General features: G+C 39.6%; 1 protein-coding gene across 5 annotated transcripts in view; it reads right to left on the bottom strand.

Moving 5' to 3' along the window:
• The window catches only part of LOC132161430 (plakophilin-4-like), a 58669-nt gene that overhangs the window by 26165 nt on the left and 10207 nt on the right, over window positions 1–22297 (bottom strand). For 4 of the 5 annotated variants that reach the window (XM_059571463.1, XM_059571461.1, XM_059571462.1 and 1 more), the window contains exons 2-3: window positions 2248–2378; window positions 532–644 (exon numbers count right to left, since the gene is read on the bottom strand). In XM_059571463.1, coding sequence (XP_059427446.1) covers window positions 532–644; window positions 2248–2373 — 239 coding nt within the window. In that variant the 5' untranslated portion in view covers window positions 2374–2378. Of the gene's footprint in view, window positions 1–531; window positions 645–737; window positions 948–2247; window positions 2379–22297 lie in introns of those variants that run through there. The other variant, XM_059571465.1, reaches the window with a different exon arrangement.

Raw genomic sequence — 22297 nt, 5'->3', positions numbered from 1 at the left:
TGCTTTAAAAAAATTTCACTGAAGGTAAGTCAAATGACAATTTTCATTTCCTTCAGTACTGCCATTTCTAACTAAAACGGTTAAAAAGCACATCAGCAACAGTGATCAAATATTTACAATCACGCGCATGTTTTGAGTGGAAAAACATGCTGAGCAGGCCTCATGGTAATAACGTAATGAGAAAGCAGCACAGATGTTCATAAATATATTCTGCCATCATTTACTGAAAACTTGTATGACAAGACAAGCAAAAACCCATGATGTTTGACATTACTGACGTTAATCCTGGTTACATGACTCAAGGCACCATATCTGAATGTATAGGAATGCAGATTGAAGAGCAACAGCAAAAGAGATGGGATTTAAGTCTGTTCTTCACACAAAGCTATTACACAGTGTACAAAAGTCATATTGACTACTTTCATAACACTTTTACTTTCAATATATGAAAGAAACATCATTTGGAAAGCAAATGTCATATAGTATGAGGAAAGCTAAATGTACGGCATGTTTAAATTAGCTGTTTTTTACCTGTCACTCGGAGCATCTGGAGACTCCGCCCCCAACCTGCATTGCTCCAGTTGATTGGCCACAATCTGTCTCTCTTCTTCAAGTTCTCTGGTAAGCCGTTCAAACTGAAGCTCCTTCAGAAAGACAGGAGGGACAAAAGTGTCACCACCGCTGCCTTCTAACATCAAAAACATTTCCATCATGTGTAGGCAGTACACACATCCTACCCGTTTCCAGTTACAACATTAATTTAACATCCATTGTCTTTAAATCCTGTCTCTTCTCAGCTTCCATCCTGTCTCGCTGCTCTTTGCTTCTGAATTTGTGGCCTCTTCCCCTCCTCTTGCCTCAGTCTCTCTGTGTGTGTGTAATGCATGTGTGTTTGTTTATGTGTGTGTGTGTGGAAGGCGAGAAGGCTGCACTGTTGGCCTGCCTCTCTGTGATAGAGACAGACTCGTTGATGCAGCTGCCCTTAAAGGGGACACACTCTCTCTCACACACACACACACACACACACATATAAACAGCCCACATTGCTGTTGTACTGACTATAGTATTCTGAGGAGAAAAAATATCACTTTGTTGTGTCACTGCATATTTTCATGATTGCTTGCCATTGTTAGACTGCAACGAAATGATTCTGGAGCATTGTATCTGCTCTGAAATAGATATTATATTCTGAAAGTATTGCAGGTTTCAAGCTGGCAAGCATTACAAGAGGTTGCAATTAATGTAGCCAGTGAAAAGGAGAGATTATTGAGTGTTGTTCTCCAGGCGAGATAAGTCAGGCAATGGCTATCTGCCTTGTGCCATGCTGTGAGCTACCAGCTGTACCAGGCCTCTTCTATTCAACCTATTGTTCAGAGTGACAATACTTGCCTATGTCCTGATTCTGTCCAAGAGGAGCACAAAGAAATGACAAGACTTGACCACACAAATCACTGCAATCACACCCTCACAATGCAATGAAATCTATGCAGCAGTTACTGGTGTGCTAGTGAAACATGTTAAGCCTGGTAATGGGACGATCAGTTAGATTTAAACATAGACTCACAGCATTAATGAATGCTATTAACAAGATTTGTAAGGATTAAGTTAACCGTTTAATAAGTCATTTTCATGACACACTGAACTGTGAAACAGATTAGAAGGCCAAAGAGTGAGAAAACACGTAAATAATAATTTTGTTCTTAACCAAACTTGCCTGGTAAAATAAAATGATGAACTATACACATATATAATTAAAAAAAATAGAAGAAGAAAAAAGATAAATAAATGTATATGTAATAAATTATCTAAATTTAAAACTAGACTTTATCAGCTTGTTTCTAAACACAATAATATAAAATAAAATGTGTAATAAATTAAAATATACAATAAAAACACTTACAAAGATTTGTAATGAAATAATATAAAATAAAATTGGTAACTAAAATCTAGCCTTCAAATTAAGTGTAAATTTACATTGAATACGAATCTGGGTTTTAAACTTATATATTAAAACATATGATAAAAACACTCAAATAAATTTGTTATAAAAAATTTAATAAAATAACAAAATGTCCTCAAAGCCAGCTTTCCCCACTCAGGAATTAATAATGCAAATATGACTTTTGACTAATGAGCAAAAGGTTGACTTAATACATCTACAATCTGTGGCCACTCATGTTTGAGCTGCTCTTCAGATTGCAGCTCCCCTCCAGCCTGACACTGGCAGATGGAAACAGTGCGGCATACCTGCTCTTTAACAGAGGCCAGCAGGTTGGTGGTGGTGGCATCAGTCGCCATGTTGTTGTTGTTGGATCTTCCCTCACCACTCAGCACCTCCCTTTCCTCCACAGGGCTTTGCCTTGGAGTAGGCATTCCCCCTGCACACAGGAACACACAGCTATTAAAGATAATGTGACATTGAAGATTGAAGTAATGCCTGCTGAAAATTCAGCTTTTTCACATTACAGGAAAAACACTAGAACGACGCAGATACCCTTAAACTGGTAATATATTGGTTGGCTAATTGGCCTGGCTGATATATAAGTGAAGGAGACTTCCTTAAAGTCAACATAAAACACTAATCAGTAACCATTTTACTTCTATAATGTGACAGAGCTTGACGTTATCCATCTGGAATTAATTGAATCTTGAAAAGTAGGCAAGCACTTTTAAGGAGGCTGGAATGTAGAAGCTGAAGGTCAAGTTCATCCTCAAGAGCATCTTGACATATAATCATTTACAATTTGATGGAATATTTGAAAGACAAACATTTTTCTTTGGAATAATGTGAACTTGTGAATCGTGCACAAGGACCAGAACGTGTATAAAGCAAGCAAACAAGGATTTAACTTTTAATTTTTTGTTGATGGTGTACCAGAAAACTGCATGGAAATCTTTGTCCTATTCACTTTTATTAGAATGGCACAGAAAGCCTGGAGTTCTTGGCAGTATTATGGCAGGGCAACAAGGGAAGTATTCCAATGTGTGTTCCAGCATCCCAGCATGCAACAGCATGACAAGACAACCTGTTCCCTTCCCTACCCTTCCCCCAATTGACAGCAAAAAATAGTGATAAGCAGATGCACTCCTTTTTTCCTCATCCTGTATCGGTTTAATGTCTTTAAGATAGAAACAATAGCATCTTCAGCTTGGTGGTCTAGCTTCATTTTTATGTAAAAGCACATCATGCAAAAGCAGTACAAGTGACACCACAATGAGATGACCAAAGGTTTCTGTCTGCACTTTAGAGGTGCACAATCAGGATCTAATTCCTATAAATGATAATGATTCTGAAATGTCTATTAACACTCTGATATGCCACCACTAATCCAGAAAGAGCTGTTGTCACTTGTATGTATAAAACAGCTTCACAGTGTTTTCTACCACACAGAAACTTTATTTGTATGTTAGAAAACATTCACATAATGTCATAATTCACATAATAATGTTAACTTTTTGTTTTCCCCCAGTGACTACAATGTCTAGTTTGACATTTTTTTCATTTTTTTTTAGTAGCCTAATGCTTTTTGTAAATGCTAAAATATACATTTTATTTAGATTTATGAGAGAATATATTGAGGGACAGGGGCGTGTACAACATGCCTCGCTGGAAGTGACGTCATCGGCCCGAGACGCAGCTCACTCATCAGGGTCCTGTCATGATGAGCAGAGACTTTCGAGTGGATCGTTTCTTTTTATTCAATAGCATTAAAACATTCATGTTTTCATTTTATTAACTTTATTAACAAATGTATGTGTATTAGCTGCGTTTGCTCAAGTTAAAGAAGTTGTTAACATGAACATCTGCTGTTTATTTCTCTCGACGTGCACACTTTTATAGCATTAAAATGTGTATTGTTTCATTTGGTTAACTGCAAGTGTTTGTTTAAACTCTCTTAACTTGTGGGAGGACGCCAGCGCACAGAAGCGTTCTTTGTTTACATTAGCTCAGAGGAAAACGCAGCCCTGAAGAGTTTTGTAAATAATAGCCTATACTGTAAAAGCCCGACAATAAAGCTTTGATTATGCTATTCCTGACAGGAATTTTTACTAGAAGTGCACTTTAGAAGATGAATTTACCAATAAATATCCTAACCCTATAATAATAAATAGTAGAATTATAAATGAATAATTCACTAGTTTCATTTGTAAATGAAAACACTCATTTATCACAGAACGTTAATTAGGTAAGCAATACACGAATTGAAAGGGGAAATAAGCATAAAAATAAATATAAAAATATAGCCCTAATTAATATAATATTATTATCAATTATATATGGTCTCTATATATGGTAGTAGGCTACAGGAGCACTGAGCAGCATAGAGCGCCCTCTCGCGGCTGTAGACAGTAATGTTTTCTCTCGGTCCTTGGTTCTAAATAAATGTGACTTATAGTCCAGTGCGACTTGTGTTTTTTTCCTCGTCATGACATATTTTTGGGCTGATGCGACTTATACTTAGGTGCGACTTATAGTCCGAAAAATACGGTAATGATAAAAATAATAATAGCCTTATATGAACATATATTACAATACATGAACATATATTACAAAGACACGATCAACAGACTGTGGGATGGACAAAAAATATTTTATCAATCTCGGGTAATCTCAGGTTGCTCTGGTCACCCTGGTTTGTTTATTCATTAAACTCGTGGCCACGACATTATCACGTTCCCAAGAATTAATATCTTGTCGCCACGACAAAACTAAACCAAAAAGGCTCGAGTTAAAAAAAATGTTATCTTACAATGACATTTATTAATTTATGCCAGTAGTTATGTAAATGAAAAACTAATTCACAATCGATATGAAACTTGAGTCATAGACCTCTTTAATGGTGTAAGTTATAGTTTATGAAGTGAATTGCATTATTTTACATTAAAACTAGCAGTAACTCTGAACTAATGTGAGCAAAGAACGCTTCTGTGTGCTGGCGTCCTCCCACAAGTTAAGAGATTTTAAACAAACACTTGCAGTTAACCAAATGAAACAATACACATTTTAATGCTATAAAAGTGTGCACATCGAGAGAAATAAACATGTTCATGTTAACAACTTCTTTAACTTGAGCAAACGCTGCTAATACACATATACATTTGTTAATAAAGTAAATAAAACGAATACATGAATGTTTTAATGCTATTGAATAAAAAGAAATGATCCACTCGAAAGTCTCTGATCATCATGACAGGACCTGGATCAGTGAGCTGCATCTCGGGCCGATGATGTCACTTCCAGGGAGTCATGTTGTACACGCCTCCATCCCTTGACTCCACCCCCACATCAAAACAGTGCCACGTGCAGAAAAATGAAGCGCAAAGGGAAAACGGTATCGCTGTAACGATTGCACACAGGAAACGAGAGATCCAATCGTAGTATTTTAATGGGGGTAATCCTAGGGCTGGAGGATTAATCGAAAAGTAATCAAAACCGAAATTCATAACCTCTAACCGACGTAATTTTCCCATGACGGTTATTTCAGTTTTTTAATCCTGTTAACACTTCCCCCTTAAAAGCATACTAGCGTGTGTGTAGCCACATGACTCTGCTCTCCAGTCAGTGGCATAAAAGCAAAACACGGAGGTGAACGCCGGTTCAACACATAGTGATGGCGCGTGAGCGGTGAGCCTTGCGTCTTCACTACACTTTGTCAGTTGTATTTGTTTTATGGTTTGGACGTTCAAGCGATTAGATGACCGGATGTGTATTATTATATCGAGCTAGCATGTTCGCGCAGCTGCATTGTGGCACGAACACTCATATAAACAGTGGATGTGAAGGTCGCACGCACAGAGGAACACAGAAACTAGTTGTCAGCGCTGTCCTGTGATTTATCACTAAAGTAGCTTAGAATCTCAAAACCTTATATAGCATGTTTGTGTGCAGCGCACATGAAGCACAAGCGCGTGCATAGAGAGCAGCGGTTGGCGGTCGCGCTGCGGGTTCCCGGTTTGTGTCAACAGATGAGAAAGAAAACACACGTGCAGTATTTTTGCTTAAAGAGACAACAGCCTAATAAACGCGCTGCCTGTCATTAATGTTAATCAAAGAACAAAAGAAAAACATTCACTGATCTTGACTGAATATATTTAATAACTTTACTTGATTAATCTTTATTTTATTTATAAAAAGAAAACTATGCAGTGTTTTCAAACTTACAGTTTCTGTACCTGAAATTTTGTAGTTGTACACTAAGTAGACATCCAAAAGGCCCTTTTTACCGCCGCCGCGGCAGTACGTGCGCCGGTAAAAAGGGCCTTTTGGATGTAATAAGATTAAAATAAAATAAGATTAAAAGTGCATTTGCAGCCTTTGACCGCTGAGTGGCGCTTTAACCACAAGTTATCAAACAAGCGCATCAAAGCACATTTTCGCTAATAGACGTCAGTTTTGCCTCACTGATGTGTTAGATTTGATGGCTTCAGTCAGGGAAAATGAAAGAAAAACACTGTAGTTAAAATATTTAATATTTAATATCCACAGACGAAAGATTGGTACTTATGAAGTTATGTGCATTTCTTAGAACGAATTCAAGCAGGATAAATGTCAAGCCTGTGCCTGAACCTGTGATTATATTTTCTCTAATCTACATGGTATTAAACCATATTTTAGATTTGACACATTTAAAAGGTGTGCAGTATTATTTATATTATATTAATTATGCGTTATATTATTCAAAAGAAATTGTGGTTTACTTTGCATCGGAGCATTAAAAGTTGTAGCCTATTTTAGGGGGGTTGGCTACATGGATTAATATGCAAAATGTCAATATTTTCATATATTATGCCTATATTTTAATTAATATTTTCAATATAAATATATTTTTCCTTTAATAAAACAACATGCATTTTTGTTATTCGTTAGCTGTCCTTTAACTTATGGGGGAAAAAACATTTGTCTGTAAACTGATTAAGAAATTGTTGCATGTTTAAACATGAAGCACTGTATAATTTCGTTCCCATTATTTAGGCCTAATTAGCCTAAAACAAGAAACGAATAAAATTAAACCTGCACGATTAAATCTTTGAAACTCTAATAAATGGACGGATTAATAAACTGTCCTCACGATTAAACTCAAGTTCTCTCATTATAATCAACAAAATACACACAATGTAAAAAAAGAGTTTCAATAACTGACAACATAAGTGATTTTAAAGGGAGCCTTCTTTACTTGCTTTTAGTGCTGGGCGATAGCATATGGCCTAAAAAAAAATCCGATTTATGATTTAAATCGATTTTAAAATCAATATTCAAATGACAAAGAAATTTTTCAAAACAAGTTTTAATATAGTTATAAACTTATAACTGAGACAAGATGATAAAACAACTGTGATGTTATTACCTTAATGCTGGAAAGAGCATTTTATTTTATTATTATTATTTATTATATATTATTTTTTATTATTTATTTTATTATATATTTATTTTTTGTTAAAACTAGCCCATCAGCTGAGCAAATTTTGTTTGTGAGGAAAATAACAGTACATTTTTGTCAGTTATTTTATCTAAACAGATCGATTAATTTCTTCAAGATTTCAAAATCAAATAGCCTATTGATAATGTAGTAGCACGTAAGATTACATTTGTTTGAATGCTTTATTGCTAAAGCGATTGCGTGTGAATGTGCTTTATCCGTTTAAATCATGCTTTAACCCGAAAATAATCAGTTAAAGAAACAGACAAACTCATATAGCCTTTAACATCCCGCTCGACTATTGCAGTCATTATAACCTGATCAAGCCATAGCTAAATATGTTTAACATGAATTCTTGCCGAATATGCAGTTATATCACGGCTCCGGTCAGAATCACACCGCTCAGCTCATCCTCTGCTCGGCGGCGTGTCTCTGTCAGACTCGCGGGAGAGGGTTGGGCCACTCTGAACTACGGGAGCCTGAGTGGTGCGTCGGTGGATGTTAAAAAGAAAACCGATTTTCATTCAAACAAACCAATGTAAATTACAAATTCGAGTTAATTGATAAAATCGATTTATCACCCAGCCCTACTTGCTTTCATATTATTTAATGAAGAAAAAAAATGCAGCTGCATTTAAATGCAGGTGTGTAAAATATGTGCAAGATTTGCACTGCAAAGTTAGATGGTAGATGTGCAGCTTTTATTCTTATTTATTTTAATCTTTATTACAAATCTTGTTTGGTTTCATTTTGGATAATTGCATGTAAAAATAATTAATGATTATTCATATTCATATTAATATTCATATGCAAGTATTTGTGCAAAAATTATTAATTCGCATTAATGACAGGGCGCATTAATATTCAACATTCAACAATCTGTGAATGTTGCATTTCTCTGTCGGAGAGAGCCAGCACTGTGAATTTCATCTTGCAGCAGACAAGAAAACATTTGTTTATTAATAAATAATTAAAATGTCTCATTTTTCACAATTATTAGGCTACTTCATGTACTTTGTGGCAAACTTAATGGATGTGCTTGAGCGCGGAATATATAAAGATTTGATTATGTAAATTCTATATAAACCTCTGATTAGTTGAATATAACAAAAGAACGACTAGAACTAGAAAAATCTTACTTGGGGACAGTAACCAAAACAACAGTCCTATATAAACCGGTTCAGCAACGTTGAAAGCCTCATAAGACACTGTCCATATGAAAGAGCAATTCACACCTTTATCTCGACCCCCACAAGCCATGAATAACTACCCAAAACCCAACCCCCTCCAGCTGAACAGAATTCGGTCTGTGTTTTGGCTCTGAGGAACGGTGTGTTACTGGGCTGAAACATGCCTGCACTCAGCAGCACTACTCTTTGTATTCATTATATTCTCGCAGCTCATATTATTATAGAATAAAACTAAACATATGCACACAACTTTTTAGCTCATAAGTACTGGAGGTTTCGATTTTTTCTTGACCGATACACACAAACACACATTCACACAACAAGCCGGGTCGGGCTTTCGCAGCGACAAACCCTTTGATTGCGTCCTCGAGTTTAACTTGTAAGTCGGAGACAATTTTTAATCAGTTTAAGCTTTGAGAAACCGCGTTCTCCAGAGATCACAGTGACAGTGAGAAGCACTCTCAATGCTACAAAAACATTTGGAAAAATTTATTCCATCCCTTTTTCACAGATGAATTTAAGTGCATCCAGTGGTTTAGCAACCAGGCTCCAGCAACCAGGCGTCTGCCTAAAGTCAGCTCTTCAAACAATTCATGCCCATCAACGTCCCGCGAGTCTCCATGAGTCAGGGCCTTTTCCAGTCTTAAGCAATCCTGAAGTGTCTTAAGCAATCCTGAAGAACTATTGTATTCTCCTTTTCTTTGAGAGATGCGATGTCATTTTAAAATCCAAATACGTGCCCATGGTCTCGAAGCAGCAAAAAGCGCTCTTTCACAGAACGGAGGCGATGAATTTCAAAAAGGAGCCTCATTGTTTCTCATTTAAAAGCGGTCGTCTTTTTTACTCATGACCAGATAGCCTAATTTTATTCATTTTGACATTTCTGAATATACATTAAAGTATTTTGCACGCATATGCTAATAGTGCGCGGCTGGGCGGGAATTTTTATTCTAAATTGAAAGTGAATTTAAATTTATACTAATGGAGTGGGTAAAAAAATGCTTTTGATATAAGTGCGATAACTGTAACCTTATGTAAAACAAACAAATAAATTAATAATTTTCTCTCTCTCTCTCTCTCTCTCTCTCTCTCTCACTCTCTCGCATTCTCTCTTTCTTGCCGCCCTGGCTGAGCTGCCGCCCTAGGCGACTGCCTAGTTCGCCTATAGGCACGCGCCGGCCCTGTGTGCACGAGACACCAGCGCGAACAAACAGCTGAAACAGAAAATACTCAATTTTTGGACACACATAAGGCATAATTCAAAAACGTAAAGTGTTAGTAGTTTGAAAAAATCAAGAATAAAAATAGAGTTAATAATAATTATTGCTAAATGCTGGACCGTTCCCATTTCGCTCTGCATATGGAACCTGAAGATTTTTTTTTAAACCAAGAATGAACCGAAATGAAAATGAAATGAAAACATTTAGCTTTTTATCCGTATATATATATTTTCACAAGACCATAATGATAATAACAAATCATCAATTAATAATTAATCATTATTTTACGAAAATCATTGTTATTTGTGATCGTGGATGTTTGAGGAAGGCTTTCAGACCAAGCGGAATCCTCTGTTCCCGCCTCACAGCGCGCGGGACTCGTGCTCAGTCTGCGGTTTGACTTTACTAAATCAGATTGAGGCCAATACAACTTATTGATCATGAGACCAACATTTAGCAAGCAGGAAAACATTAATTCTACCTGAAGTTAGACGTATTTCATTGAGCTAATGCTGTTAAATAGAGCGAGAGAGAGATTGAGAGAGAGAGAGAGAGAGAGAGAGAGAGAGAACCAGTCTATTAAACTTAGAGCTCATTATATTGAAGTACAAATCCAAACACCAGACACGTTATGCATTTTATGAATAATGAAATGTTATGAAAAGTATGCATTTTATTTATCCACATGCAGTAGATTGTTGTTGGTATTTAGCAGTTAAAACCTATTTTTAAACTTGAATTTAAATACTATTAAACTAACTTTAAATTCTCAAGGAGTTTATAAGTAAAAAAGGATAAAATGTCACAGTGCATGTTAAATAGTCTAAATGAACTTGTGTTAACAATATAATTAGAACTAACAATATAATTCGATTTTTTTAAATGAACAATTCCTGTATAAAATGGGACAGCAACCTTTATATCAAACATTTTTAAATCGTCCACAGCTGAGCATCGCGGGAGGCTGATCAAATTTTCAGATGCAATAAAAAATAAAAAAAAAACCTGGATAGCCTATAGGCCCAGGCTCTGCTCTGAAGTATAAAATTTTAACGGATTAATCGCCTATTTTCATTTGCTGCATGTCTATTTTATTTTTTATTTTTTAAACACGCTAAAAAATAAATTAAGTTTGTTAGAGGAAAAAATATATAAGTCGTCTATAGTTGCATTTTAACGGATTCATCACCTATTCTCTGTTTGCTGCATGTTTTTTTTTTTTTTACACGCTTAAAAATAAATCAGAGTTTGTGAGAGGAAAAATATAAGTCAGGTATAAGTAGGGATGTGTACCGAAACCCAGTATTAAACTGGCCCCAGGGCTAAATTATGAAAGACCATATCAATATAAGATCTGATGCTATCGGTTCTGCTTTCGGTACTGGAACAAGGGGGAAAAAAAAAGGAATTTGCTTAATAATGTTATCATGCACATCTTATCTCACCAAACATATCTAATGTGCAATTATATTAAGACACACCACAACGAGCGCGGAGCACGCACACGCATTAACTGTACGTAAACTCCTGCTTAATAATAAAGACGATTATCTCACCAAACATTTCTAATGTGCGATCATATTAAGACGTTCGTCTGTGAGATCTGCGATTGATAAAAATAATAAAAAAAAAACGTTTTTATACTAGTTTAAATCAGAATTTGTAATACTATTAAACTGAATTTAAAATCTCATGGAATTTTAAGTTTAAACGGGTGAAAATGCCACAGTGAATATTAAATATAGCCTATATAACAGAAGACCTTGATTGCATGTTACCATGAAACTAACAGAATAATAAATTAATATAAGTTGGTGTTTTTTTCTACTTCGGGGGTGTCAGGGGCATTGCCTGTTACGTCGTCTGGGTTATTGGGCTACCTTGTTGAACGCATATCATTATATTTCACAATTTTTTTTTTTTTCAAATATAATTAATTAGTCCAACGAACCGTTCGGTCCATAATGCGTACCGTGTACCGAACCGAAAGCCTCGTACCGAACGGTTCAATACGAATACGCGTATCGTTACACCACTAATATATATATATATATATATATATAGTAATGACTGTTTAATGACAATAGCATGCAGTAAGGCTTTGTGTAAAGGTCTTTCTTTTACATTTTTACTGCAGCCTAAAACTATCCCACGTTTTTAAATTAACTCTTACTTAAAATTTTATAATGGTTTTTAAGGATGTTAAAATGTTATAATATAATGCTATTGATGCTTTACTTGTCCTTTCATCTTCGTTTACAAACCCTCATTTTATTATTACAGTCAGTTCAAAATGGCGGTAGTTAAGCGAATTATTTTAACACGTGACTAAATTCAGTTAATGCCGCTGCACCGCCGCACTGCCCAAATAGGCTTCAACCTACTGTATTTATTTATGATATTGTTAATTGATTTGTTTGTTCCCATCTTATTACCGACCTATCTTATTACTTGTCTTTAACACTTTAATATTTGAAATTTATATTAATCTAGTTGTTTTTGCTATGGTATTTTTTTTTAATCACAGGCAAAATTTCTCTTGCAGTGTTTTGTAGGCCGCTGATTTTTTGCTCATGTTATTCAGCTGCAACAGAATGCTTTGTAAAAAGGTTTGACATCTTTTTTTTAAATTTTTTTAATCTTATTGGAATCGAAACTAGGAATCGATAAGAATCGGAATAGATAAGCAGAATCGGAATCGATAAAATTCAAACAATCCCATTCCTAGTAAGAAATGTTCTGAAAATAGATAAAATAACTGCTGATAGTCAATCATATTTACAGTACAAATTATTGTACTTGTCAGTGAACTATGAGGGCAAAAAAACAAAACAGGAACAAAATAATCGTTCATTAATCGTAATCGAGGTAAAATGTTCAATTAATCGAGGTTTTGATTTTAGGCCATAATCGTCCAGCCCTAGGTAATCCAGTCAAAATCCAAAAAACAGGCAATAGGTCATAACCACAAAATCAGTCCAAACAAGAAAAAAGAAAAACACAAGGGAACACGAGAAATCCGGGTGACGGAAAACAAGGAATCCATGAAACAGATAGAGACAGGCTGGTTTATATGGACAGGTGAAAACAATGAAAGTGGAGACAGCTGAGTGCAATTAACAGGTGTGTAATTAACAGTGATGAATGGGACAAAGGCTTGTGAGAAATGTAGTGCCTGCAGTGGGGTGACTATGGGGAAGTGAGACCACTAGTGGACACTCAGGGAAACACACACCAGACACTGTGACATTACCAGTGTGGAGGACCAGGGGGAGGGACGGGGGGCCAGGTCCTTAGAGGGAAACCGAGACCGGAAGTGGAAAAAAAACCAACAACACCACAAGCAGACCAGTAGGGAGGTGGATCGGCAGAGGACCAGGGGGAGGGACGGAGGGCCAGGTCCATAGAGGGGAACAGAGACAGGAAGTGTAAAAAAAACAAACAACAACAAAACAAAGAGGCCAGGATGGAACGGAAAGTTCAGGGGCCCAGGGCAGAGCTGACGGGGCAGGAATCCAGGGTGGAGCAGGTCAAACTGGAGCCCACCGGGACGGCGCAGGCGGAACTGAAGACCACCACAGCCGAGCAGACGAGACAGATGCCACCCAGGGTGGAGCAGAGGATCACCACAGCTGTGTGGACGAGACAGAAGCCCACCAGGGCGGTGCAGAGGACGACCACAGCTGTGCGGACGAGACAGAAGCCCACCAGGGCAGCGCAGTGGACCTCCACCTCCGTGTGGTCGAGACAGAAGCCCACCAGGGCGGCATAGAGGACCACCATAGCCGAGCGGTCGAGATAGAAGCCTACCAGGGCAGAGCAGAGGACCACCACAGTGGGATCGATGGCACAGGAGAGCAAGTCTGGTCAGGTAAGGCTGAAATAGAGAACATGAACAGGTTAAGGGTGGCCTTCGTGGCCATGATGAGATGGTAGATGGTCTCCATGGCCACGACAGGGCAGGCAGTGAGTTCCTGGATGGCCTCCATGGCCCAGACAGGATAGGATGAGCGCTCAGGAAGTTCGGCTGAGACGTGACGAGGCTATGGTAGATCCGTGGTGATTTGACTGGGTTCAGGAAGATCAACTGTGGCTTGACTTGACTCAGGAAGATTAACTGTGACTTGACTTTGCTCATGAAGACCCTTGGTGACTTGACTTTGCCCATGAAGATCATTGGTGACTTGACTTTGCCCATGAAGATCATTGGTGACTTGACTTTGCCCATGAAGATCATTGGTGACTTGACTTTGCCCATGAAGATAAAGAGTGACTTGACTAGACTCATGAGGTCTAACTGTGGTTTTGCTTGACTCCTGGGTGTTAATGGTGACTGACCTGACTCAGGACGGTCAATGGTGATCTGACTCGACTCTGGGAAATCAGCGGGGACCAGAACCACGGGGACCTGACTTGACTCTGGAGGGACCACGGGGACCTGACTCGACTCTGGAGGGACCAAGGGGACCTGACTCGACTCTGGGAAATCAGGGGGTCCTGGTCCGTGGGGAACTGACTCGACTCTGGACGGTCACCTGTGGCTGCCATCTTATGCAGTGGCACCATGCCGGCGGCCATCTTGTGCAGTGGCGCCGTGCCGGTGGCCATCTTGTGCAGTGGCGCTGGGCCGGCGGCTATCTTGTGCAGTGGCGCTGGGCCGGCGGCCATCTTGTGCAGTGGCGCTGGGCTGGCGGCCATCTTGTGCGATAGCGCTGGGCTGGCGGCCATCTTGTGCTGTGGCGCTGGGCTGGAGACCATCTTGTGCAGTGGCGCTGGGAAGGCGGCCATCTTGGGCAGTGGCTCTGGCCTGGCGGCCACCTTGAGTTGTGGCGCTGGGCTGGCGGCCATCTTGTGCAGCGGCGCTTGGCTGGCGGCCATTTTGTGCGGTGGTGCTGGGCCACCAGCCACCTTGTGCTGTGGCGCTGGGCTGGTGGCCAACTTGTGCAGTGGCGCTGGGCTGGCGACCCTCTTGTGCAGTGGCGCTGGGCTGGCGGCCATTTTGTGCGGTGGTGCTGGGCTGGAAGCCACCTTGTGCTGTGGCGCTGGGCTGGTGGCCACCTTGTGCAGTGGCGCTGGGCTGGCGACCCTCTTGTGCCGAGGCGTTAAAAAGGTCTTTAAGTGCCTCATCATCGTACCCCAGTCCTACTGCTATGGTTCAGAATACTTGCGCCAAACCACCCACCTCACTCCCCTCTTGACGGAGGGTGATTAGGTTTTGGAACCTCCCCCTCCGCTCCTCCATGCTGACTGGGGAACGGATACGAAATCCCACACTGCTGGATCTGGGCATGATGGAGTCCTTCTGTAACGATTGCATACAGGAAACGAGAGATCCTATCGCAGTATTTTAATGGGGGTAATCCAAATCAAAATAAAAAAAACAGGCAATAGGACATAACCACAAAACCAGTCCAAACAAGAAACAAGAAAAACACAAGGGAACACGAGAAAGCCGGGTGATGGAAAACAAGGACTCCATGAAACAGATAGAGACAGGCTGGTTTATATGGATTGGTGAAAAAGAAGAAAGTGAAGACAGCTGAGTGCAATTAACAGGTGTGTATTAACAGTGATGAATGGGAAAAAGGCTTGTGGGAAATGTACGTAGTGCCTGCAGTGGGGTGACTATGGGGAAGTGAGACCACTAGTGGACACCCAGGGAAACACAGACCAGACACTGTGACAATCGCAAGCTCACACTTCCCATAACACCCGATGTACTTGCTACATCATTAGAAGAATGGCATCTACGCTAATATTAGTCTGTTTCTCTCTTATTCCGAGGTCACAGTAGCCATCAGATCCAGTTTGTATCCAAGTCAGAGGGTCACTGCAGTCACTGCAGTCCAGTACGTATCCAGCCCAGATGATGGATCAGCACCTAGAAAGGACCTCTACAGCCCTGAAAGACAGCGGAGACCAGGACAACTAGATGAGCCTCAGATACAGATCCCCTGTAAAGACCTTGTCTCAGACAACCACCGGGACAAGACAACAGGAAAAAGATGATTCTTCTGCACAATCTGACTTTGCTGCAGCCTGGAATTGAACTGCTGGTTTCATCTGGTCAGAGGAGAACTGGCCCCCCGACTGAGCCTGGTTTCTCCCAAGGTTTTTTCTCCATTCTGTCACCGATCGAGTTTTTGGTTACTTCATTTACAGCGATATATCGTTGACTTGATTGTAAATGATTGCACAGATACTATTTAAACTGAACTGAGATGATGACATCACTAAATTCAATGATGAACTGCCTTTAACTGTCATTTTGCATTATTGACACACTGTTAATTAATGTTGTTCAGTTGCTTTGACGCAATCCTTTTTGTTTAAAGCGTTATATAAATAAAGGTGACTTGGCTTGATGTGTTATCTTGCCGTTTAGAAGTCACAGCTTCCCCGCCACTGACGAGTTTCTACGGCTTTTTATGTTTTCACTGTTATACACTCGGGGGCGCTATTACACATCTTCTGAATGAGTACAAAACCTCACAAACAAAAACACACATGAACAGGGTGAAAAAACTAGAGATCTCTTATGTTAAAAGAAACATTTAAAGGCAGGGTAGGTAAAAAAATGTATAAACAACTTTCTTCCAAATATGTTTAAACTTTCTATATATATCAATGCATAATTAAAATGTAAGTACTCTGATAAAATGAGTATAAAAATCGAGTGACTCTAGACCATTTAATCTGTATTAAACACAGCTCATTATTTCCATTCGGGACGAAACATAGGATTTGCTTAGGCGACTGTCACTCTCGCCCAACCATGGCAACCACCCTTTTGCCACACATGACCTGCCCACTTGCGCGCGCACGTTTGATTTGAGGAATTCAAAAGGCACGGATCCTAGGAATACCAAATACCAATCTGCTGGACAGGTAAATCTTTCTTTTTGTATTTTGATCAAACATATTTTTCTGTTTATTTTTTCATGAAGCATGTGTCATTAGCACACGAAGCTGCGTAATATAGCTAACATAACATTACTTAGCGAGCCGTAGTAGAGACGATAAATAATCTATAGGAGCCCAGAAGGGAGGGGGTGGAGTGAATGGAAATAATGAGCTGTCTTTAAAACATTCGTGAGAGGTCTACAGACACTCGATTTTTATACTTTCTTTTCAGAGTACTTATATTTTAATTATGTATTGATATATAAATAAAGTTTAAACAAATTTGGAAAAAAAGTTTTTTATAAATTTTTTACCTACCCTGCCTTTAATAAATAATGCAATCATCAGCAATAGACAGCATATAAATGAAAACTGCATAACGTTATGGAGTAAAATGATGAGGAAGTGGTATATGGCTGTGCAAGCTTTGGAGGTGTTGATGGAAGTGATTTACTCGATTTATGGTTTGATAATCATACTGAATATTATCCAGATGTAGTTTTTAGCAAAAATGTGATTTTCTCACCTTTTTGCTCAAAATTATACATTTATGAAACCTACCTGTATTCTATGGAAGCACATGGGTAGCGATATTCAATTTGCAATGTAATATGCAAAATGACAATGCAGTATGTAAAATGGCAATGCATTTCTGTATTTACATTTACATTTTCCAATACATTTGTGCAACGTTTGGTGCAAAATGAAAATGAAAATTAAATTACATAATTTTCATTTGGCATTTCATACACCAGTTTTAATATGTAAAATGAATACTAATTTTAACGCTTTATAAGTTGCAAAATTAAAATTAAAATGTATTACAGAAATGATTAGATATGTATAACATGTTCAAGCAAAAACTGTGGCAAAATTATCATTTAAATGCTATTTTTCTTAAATGCATTAACACACACAGTCAAGAAACTTACGATTGCATTTTCATTCAGTGTCCCGCAATGAATGTAGCAAAATTCAATGTGCACATTGAAAATGCATTCCGAGCCGATCACGTGTCCGCCCCTACCGCCATGTCAATCACTGCGTGAACAAGGCGGGGCTTGCAGAAGGTCTGAGACTCAAATCTCAAGAAGAGGATTCAAGTGAGAGAACATGGACAAGACCGTTGGTCCGTGTACGTTTTGATCATTTCGGTTTATGGCTTCAATATTACATTTCGCACTTGTGGGCGGCGCTGAAGCGCTCCTTTCATCTGATTGGTCAAATTGCTCCACCTTCAGCTCTGTCTTTTCATTTTTTCTGGCAGAATAAGAGTCAGTGCGAGTGAAGCACTGTAATGTCTGAAACTACACTCACTGATAATTAGCATAATATTTGAATCAGATGATGCTGGCCACATAATTCGTGCTGCTGCGACTTGCAAGAGACCCCGTTAAATTATTTCTAGGTTATAGTATTGTATAAATATTGTCCCACTGATAAAAACAGTGCAAATAGTTCTGTCTCCTTGGATAACAGTGAAGTGGAAATAAATGTAGCGCCTCTCTAGCTTGTTTCACTATAATGAGAGGTGGCTATCCTGAGTTCTTTAAATTTCTTTTTAGTCAAATATGTGAGTTTCACTAATAAATTTATCAGTATTCAACTTGTGTGTGTGTGTAATTATTAACTCATTGTAGGAAATACTCTTTCCCTTTAAATCACTATTTTAGCAGTACTATTTACACTCTGAACGGAAATGAAATGTCTTTCAAGTACTTTTATCTTATAAACACTTTCACATTTAACTCAAAAATTACTCTTTTTCCTTAATCAACTTAAAGTATCAGTCAGTAACAACACCTGTTTTATAAAAAGGACAGATTTAGTTAGAAAAAGTGTGTCAGAAAGTAAAAAGGTATTGATAAACTCACTTTTCAGATCACAAAGGTATTTAAATTCACATTCAAACAATAGGGCCCAAGAAAATAAAATAGCCGGCAAAACTCTATTTTAAATTTGAAATACCCTTCAAATGTTCAAATGATGCAGGCCTGAATGTAGCTTGGGTACGTTGTAGCCTTAAACGAAATGGCTGCTTCACCACACAGGCCAAACAAAAAAAATGGTACCTTATATACTCAATGTAGATGTAAGCTCACATGGACAGGATCAAAGGCATCAGTAACAGGAAACCAGATGAAGAGAGTTGAAGAGAAGAGAAGATGGTTGACGAGGAAAGTCACATGGTCGACGATATGGGCAAAGTCCACCACTCGGTAACGCTATCCGGCTCCATCAGTGTCTTTGATCATCGTCACTCTCACAGTTCCACACAGGCTTTAACTACTCGAGATCGCTAGCCGCTAACTGGTTAGCAAAGTCCATGCAAAACACTAAGCACTGATTTCAGTCTTCGTGTGCGAAGTATGCCACTCACACTGACAGAATTATCACCATTAAAGTGAATATAAGAGTCCTTGTTGAACACTTTCACTAAAACGGGTGCATTAGCTATATTAACATTAAACACGTTTCTTTTATCAGTAAACACACTTCCATCTCATGCATCTCGCGATCCTCTTCCTTCCTTGTACTTTGACCTCAACTGTGATTGGCTCATTACAAAACTTTCAGAAATAAAATAAATTCACAAAACATTTCTGTAATTCTTTCTTTCTATTCTTACCGACATCATTAAAGCATCTTCACAAAGATTATCAACCAAAAAATATTTAACCTTTTAAATGTAAAACATGAACATAACACAATATGCAGTTTTTCTTATTGAGCAAAATCACAACTTCTTTGCTGGTCAATGATTCTTAACTTTTTTAACCTCAAATTCTATTTATTAAACTATGAAATTATTTATTCCAACTTATATAACTTTACTAATAATAATGATTTCTACAGGGTTACACCCTCCCCCTATTAAATGTCTGCATGTCCTCATCAGACACTAATAAACTAACAAAGGAGTCATAAGGGCATAATAACTAGTGTGTCTAGTGTTTTCCTATTTTAATGACGATCCCCCTGTGTACTATAGTCAAAGGCTCAACCCTTGATCTACCAGGCTCATCATAGGTAAGTCTAATAGTTGGCTTGGCAGTTCTTTTAGGTCTAGGCTCAGATCTGGGCTGCACTCTATCCTCCTGGACCTCAGATACTACTTCTTGTTCAGACTCTGATCCAGCTTCACTAGTCTCGTCCAGGGCTACTTCTGGATCACACTTCTCCTCAGGTCCTGGTTCAGAGTTCTGATCAACTTCTTCTGGGCCTGAATCATTTCCATGCTCTGTTTCAGGGTCATCTTCTAATTCAATTACTGGCCTAGCAGTATTTAGCACCCTCGGGACAGACTCTCTCCGATTGCAACGGTGAGTGACATAATACTCCATGTCAGAGGACGAATCAGAAAACTCCTGTAACTCTTGAACCTCTGGTCTTGAGTCCCTTTGACTTCTCTTACGAGTGTCTGCTCTGGTCTTGGGTTTCTCAGGCGGATCAACATCCTGGTCAGTGAAAGGCATTCTCACCAGCTGTCCAATCGGAAGAAGGTGGTCCCTGTGTATAGTCTTTGTCCCTAACCTTCCATCCTCCCGCTTGATCTTGAACACAGGTAGGTTTGGCATTTTTCCAATGACAACATACGGGTCAGGACTCCACTTACTTTCCAGTTTGTGTTTGCCTTTCAAGCCTAGATTCCGGAGCAGTACTCTGTCTCCGATCTCTATGGACTGAAAGGTAACTCGACGATCATACAACCTCTTGTTTCTCTGGTGCCGTAACTTGTAGGCTTGCTTCAAGTCTTCCTTCAGCTTTGTGACATATCGGGTGTGAGACGCCTCTTCTATGCCATCTGGGGACGTTCCAAAGCACAGGTCAACAGGAAGTCTCGCCTCTCTGCCAAACATTAGATGGTAAGGTGAGTACCCTGTGGCATCACACTTAGTACTGTTGTACGCGTGGACCAGGTAAGGCACATGCTGACTCCACGTACGCTTCTTCTCCCGGCCTAACATACCAGGCATAGAGAGCAGAGTCCGGTTGAACCTTTCTGGCTGCGGGTCTCCTTGCGGATGATACGGCGTTGTCCGCGACTTGCGTATCCCCATCAAGGTCAACAGTTCGGATCAGACGGCTCTCGAAATCTCTTCCTTGATCTGAATGGATCCTTGAAGGCAGTCCATAATGTATGAAATATTTCTCTATCAGAACCTTTGCCACCACATGGGCCTTCTGGCTTTTAGTTGGGAAAGCCTGGGCGTATCTCGTGAAATGATCCGTGATCACTAACTCGTTACTTATGCCTTTGGAGTCAGGCTCCATGGAAAGAAAGTCCATGCACACTAAATCCATAGGCCCCTGACTTACGATCTGGTGCAAAGGAGCAGCTCTCTGTATGGGGGTCTTGTGAGTGACACACTCCCCACAGTTCTTAATGTATTCCTCCACTTGCTTCGACATCATAGGCCAAAAGAATCTACTTCGGAGCAGGTCAACAGTTCTTTCTTGCCCAAGGTGCCCCACGTCATCATGCATGGCCTGCATAACCATCTCTCGGAACTCTCTTGGCAGGATGAGTTGATTGACCACATCTCCGGATGGTCTCTTAGTGTACCGGTACAGCAATCCATCCTTTATTGACAGCTTTCCAGCTTCTCTTTTCAATCTGGACAACTCAGGACTCATGTCCCCCTCCTCTGGCCAGTGCCCACTCCTGATGGCTTGGATGGCCGGTCCAATGGCTTCATCCTCTTCTTGAGCCTTTCTTAGACTCATTTTGGACATGAGCTCCAGGGACTTTAACTCCATGTGTGCTGAAAACGCATACAGGTCAGGAACACAGTGGGGAGAGGCTCCAAGCTGAGCAACACAGACTGGTGTACTACATGCAGACTCTGGGATGCTGACTCTCTGGCAAATGGTTTTCACTCCAGACTGAGGTATAGTCACCCAGCCATTGTCATCCTCCTCTGACATGTTCCGGGACAACAGGTCGGCATCAATGTTCTGTCGGCCTGGGCGATACTGCACATCAAACTCGTACGTTGATAGGGCTGCTAGCCAGCGATGCCCCACCGCATTGAGCTTGGCTGTGGACAGCACGTACGTCAGCGGATTGTTGTCAGTACGTACGGTGAATCTTGCCCCATACAAATAGTCGTGGAATTTATCGACTACTGCCCACTTGAGAGACAAGAATTCCAGCTGATGTATGGGGTAGTTTCTCTCGGCAGAGCTGACTTTTCTGCTGGCAAAGGCAACTGGTCTCAAGCCTCCAGGGTGTTCTTGGTAAAGAACAGCACCCAGACCCTTCAAGCTTGCATCCACATGCAGGATGTATGGACGTTGTGGATTGGCAAATGCCAGGACAGGCGCATGTGTCAGACAGTGAATTGTGTGATGAAACGCATCTGAACAGGATTGGTCCCATCTTTCCCCGAATGGTTCTGATTCTTTCAAGTAGACTTTGTTCACATCTTGGTCATACTTTTTTCTCTTCTGAGTTGGAGGATATCCCTTTGTGAGTTCAGTCAATGGTCTTACGATTTCAGAATAGTTCTGGATGAATCGACGGTAATAACCCCAACATCCTAGAAAAGATTGCAACGTCTTC

This window comes from Carassius carassius, chromosome 17 (genome assembly GCF_963082965.1).
Source record: "Carassius carassius chromosome 17, fCarCar2.1, whole genome shotgun sequence".
In the NCBI taxonomy this organism is placed as follows: Eukaryota; Metazoa; Chordata; class Actinopteri; order Cypriniformes; family Cyprinidae; genus Carassius; species Carassius carassius.
Note: the sequence above shows the minus strand (reverse complement) of the source record. Positions and strands in the feature narration are given on the sequence as shown.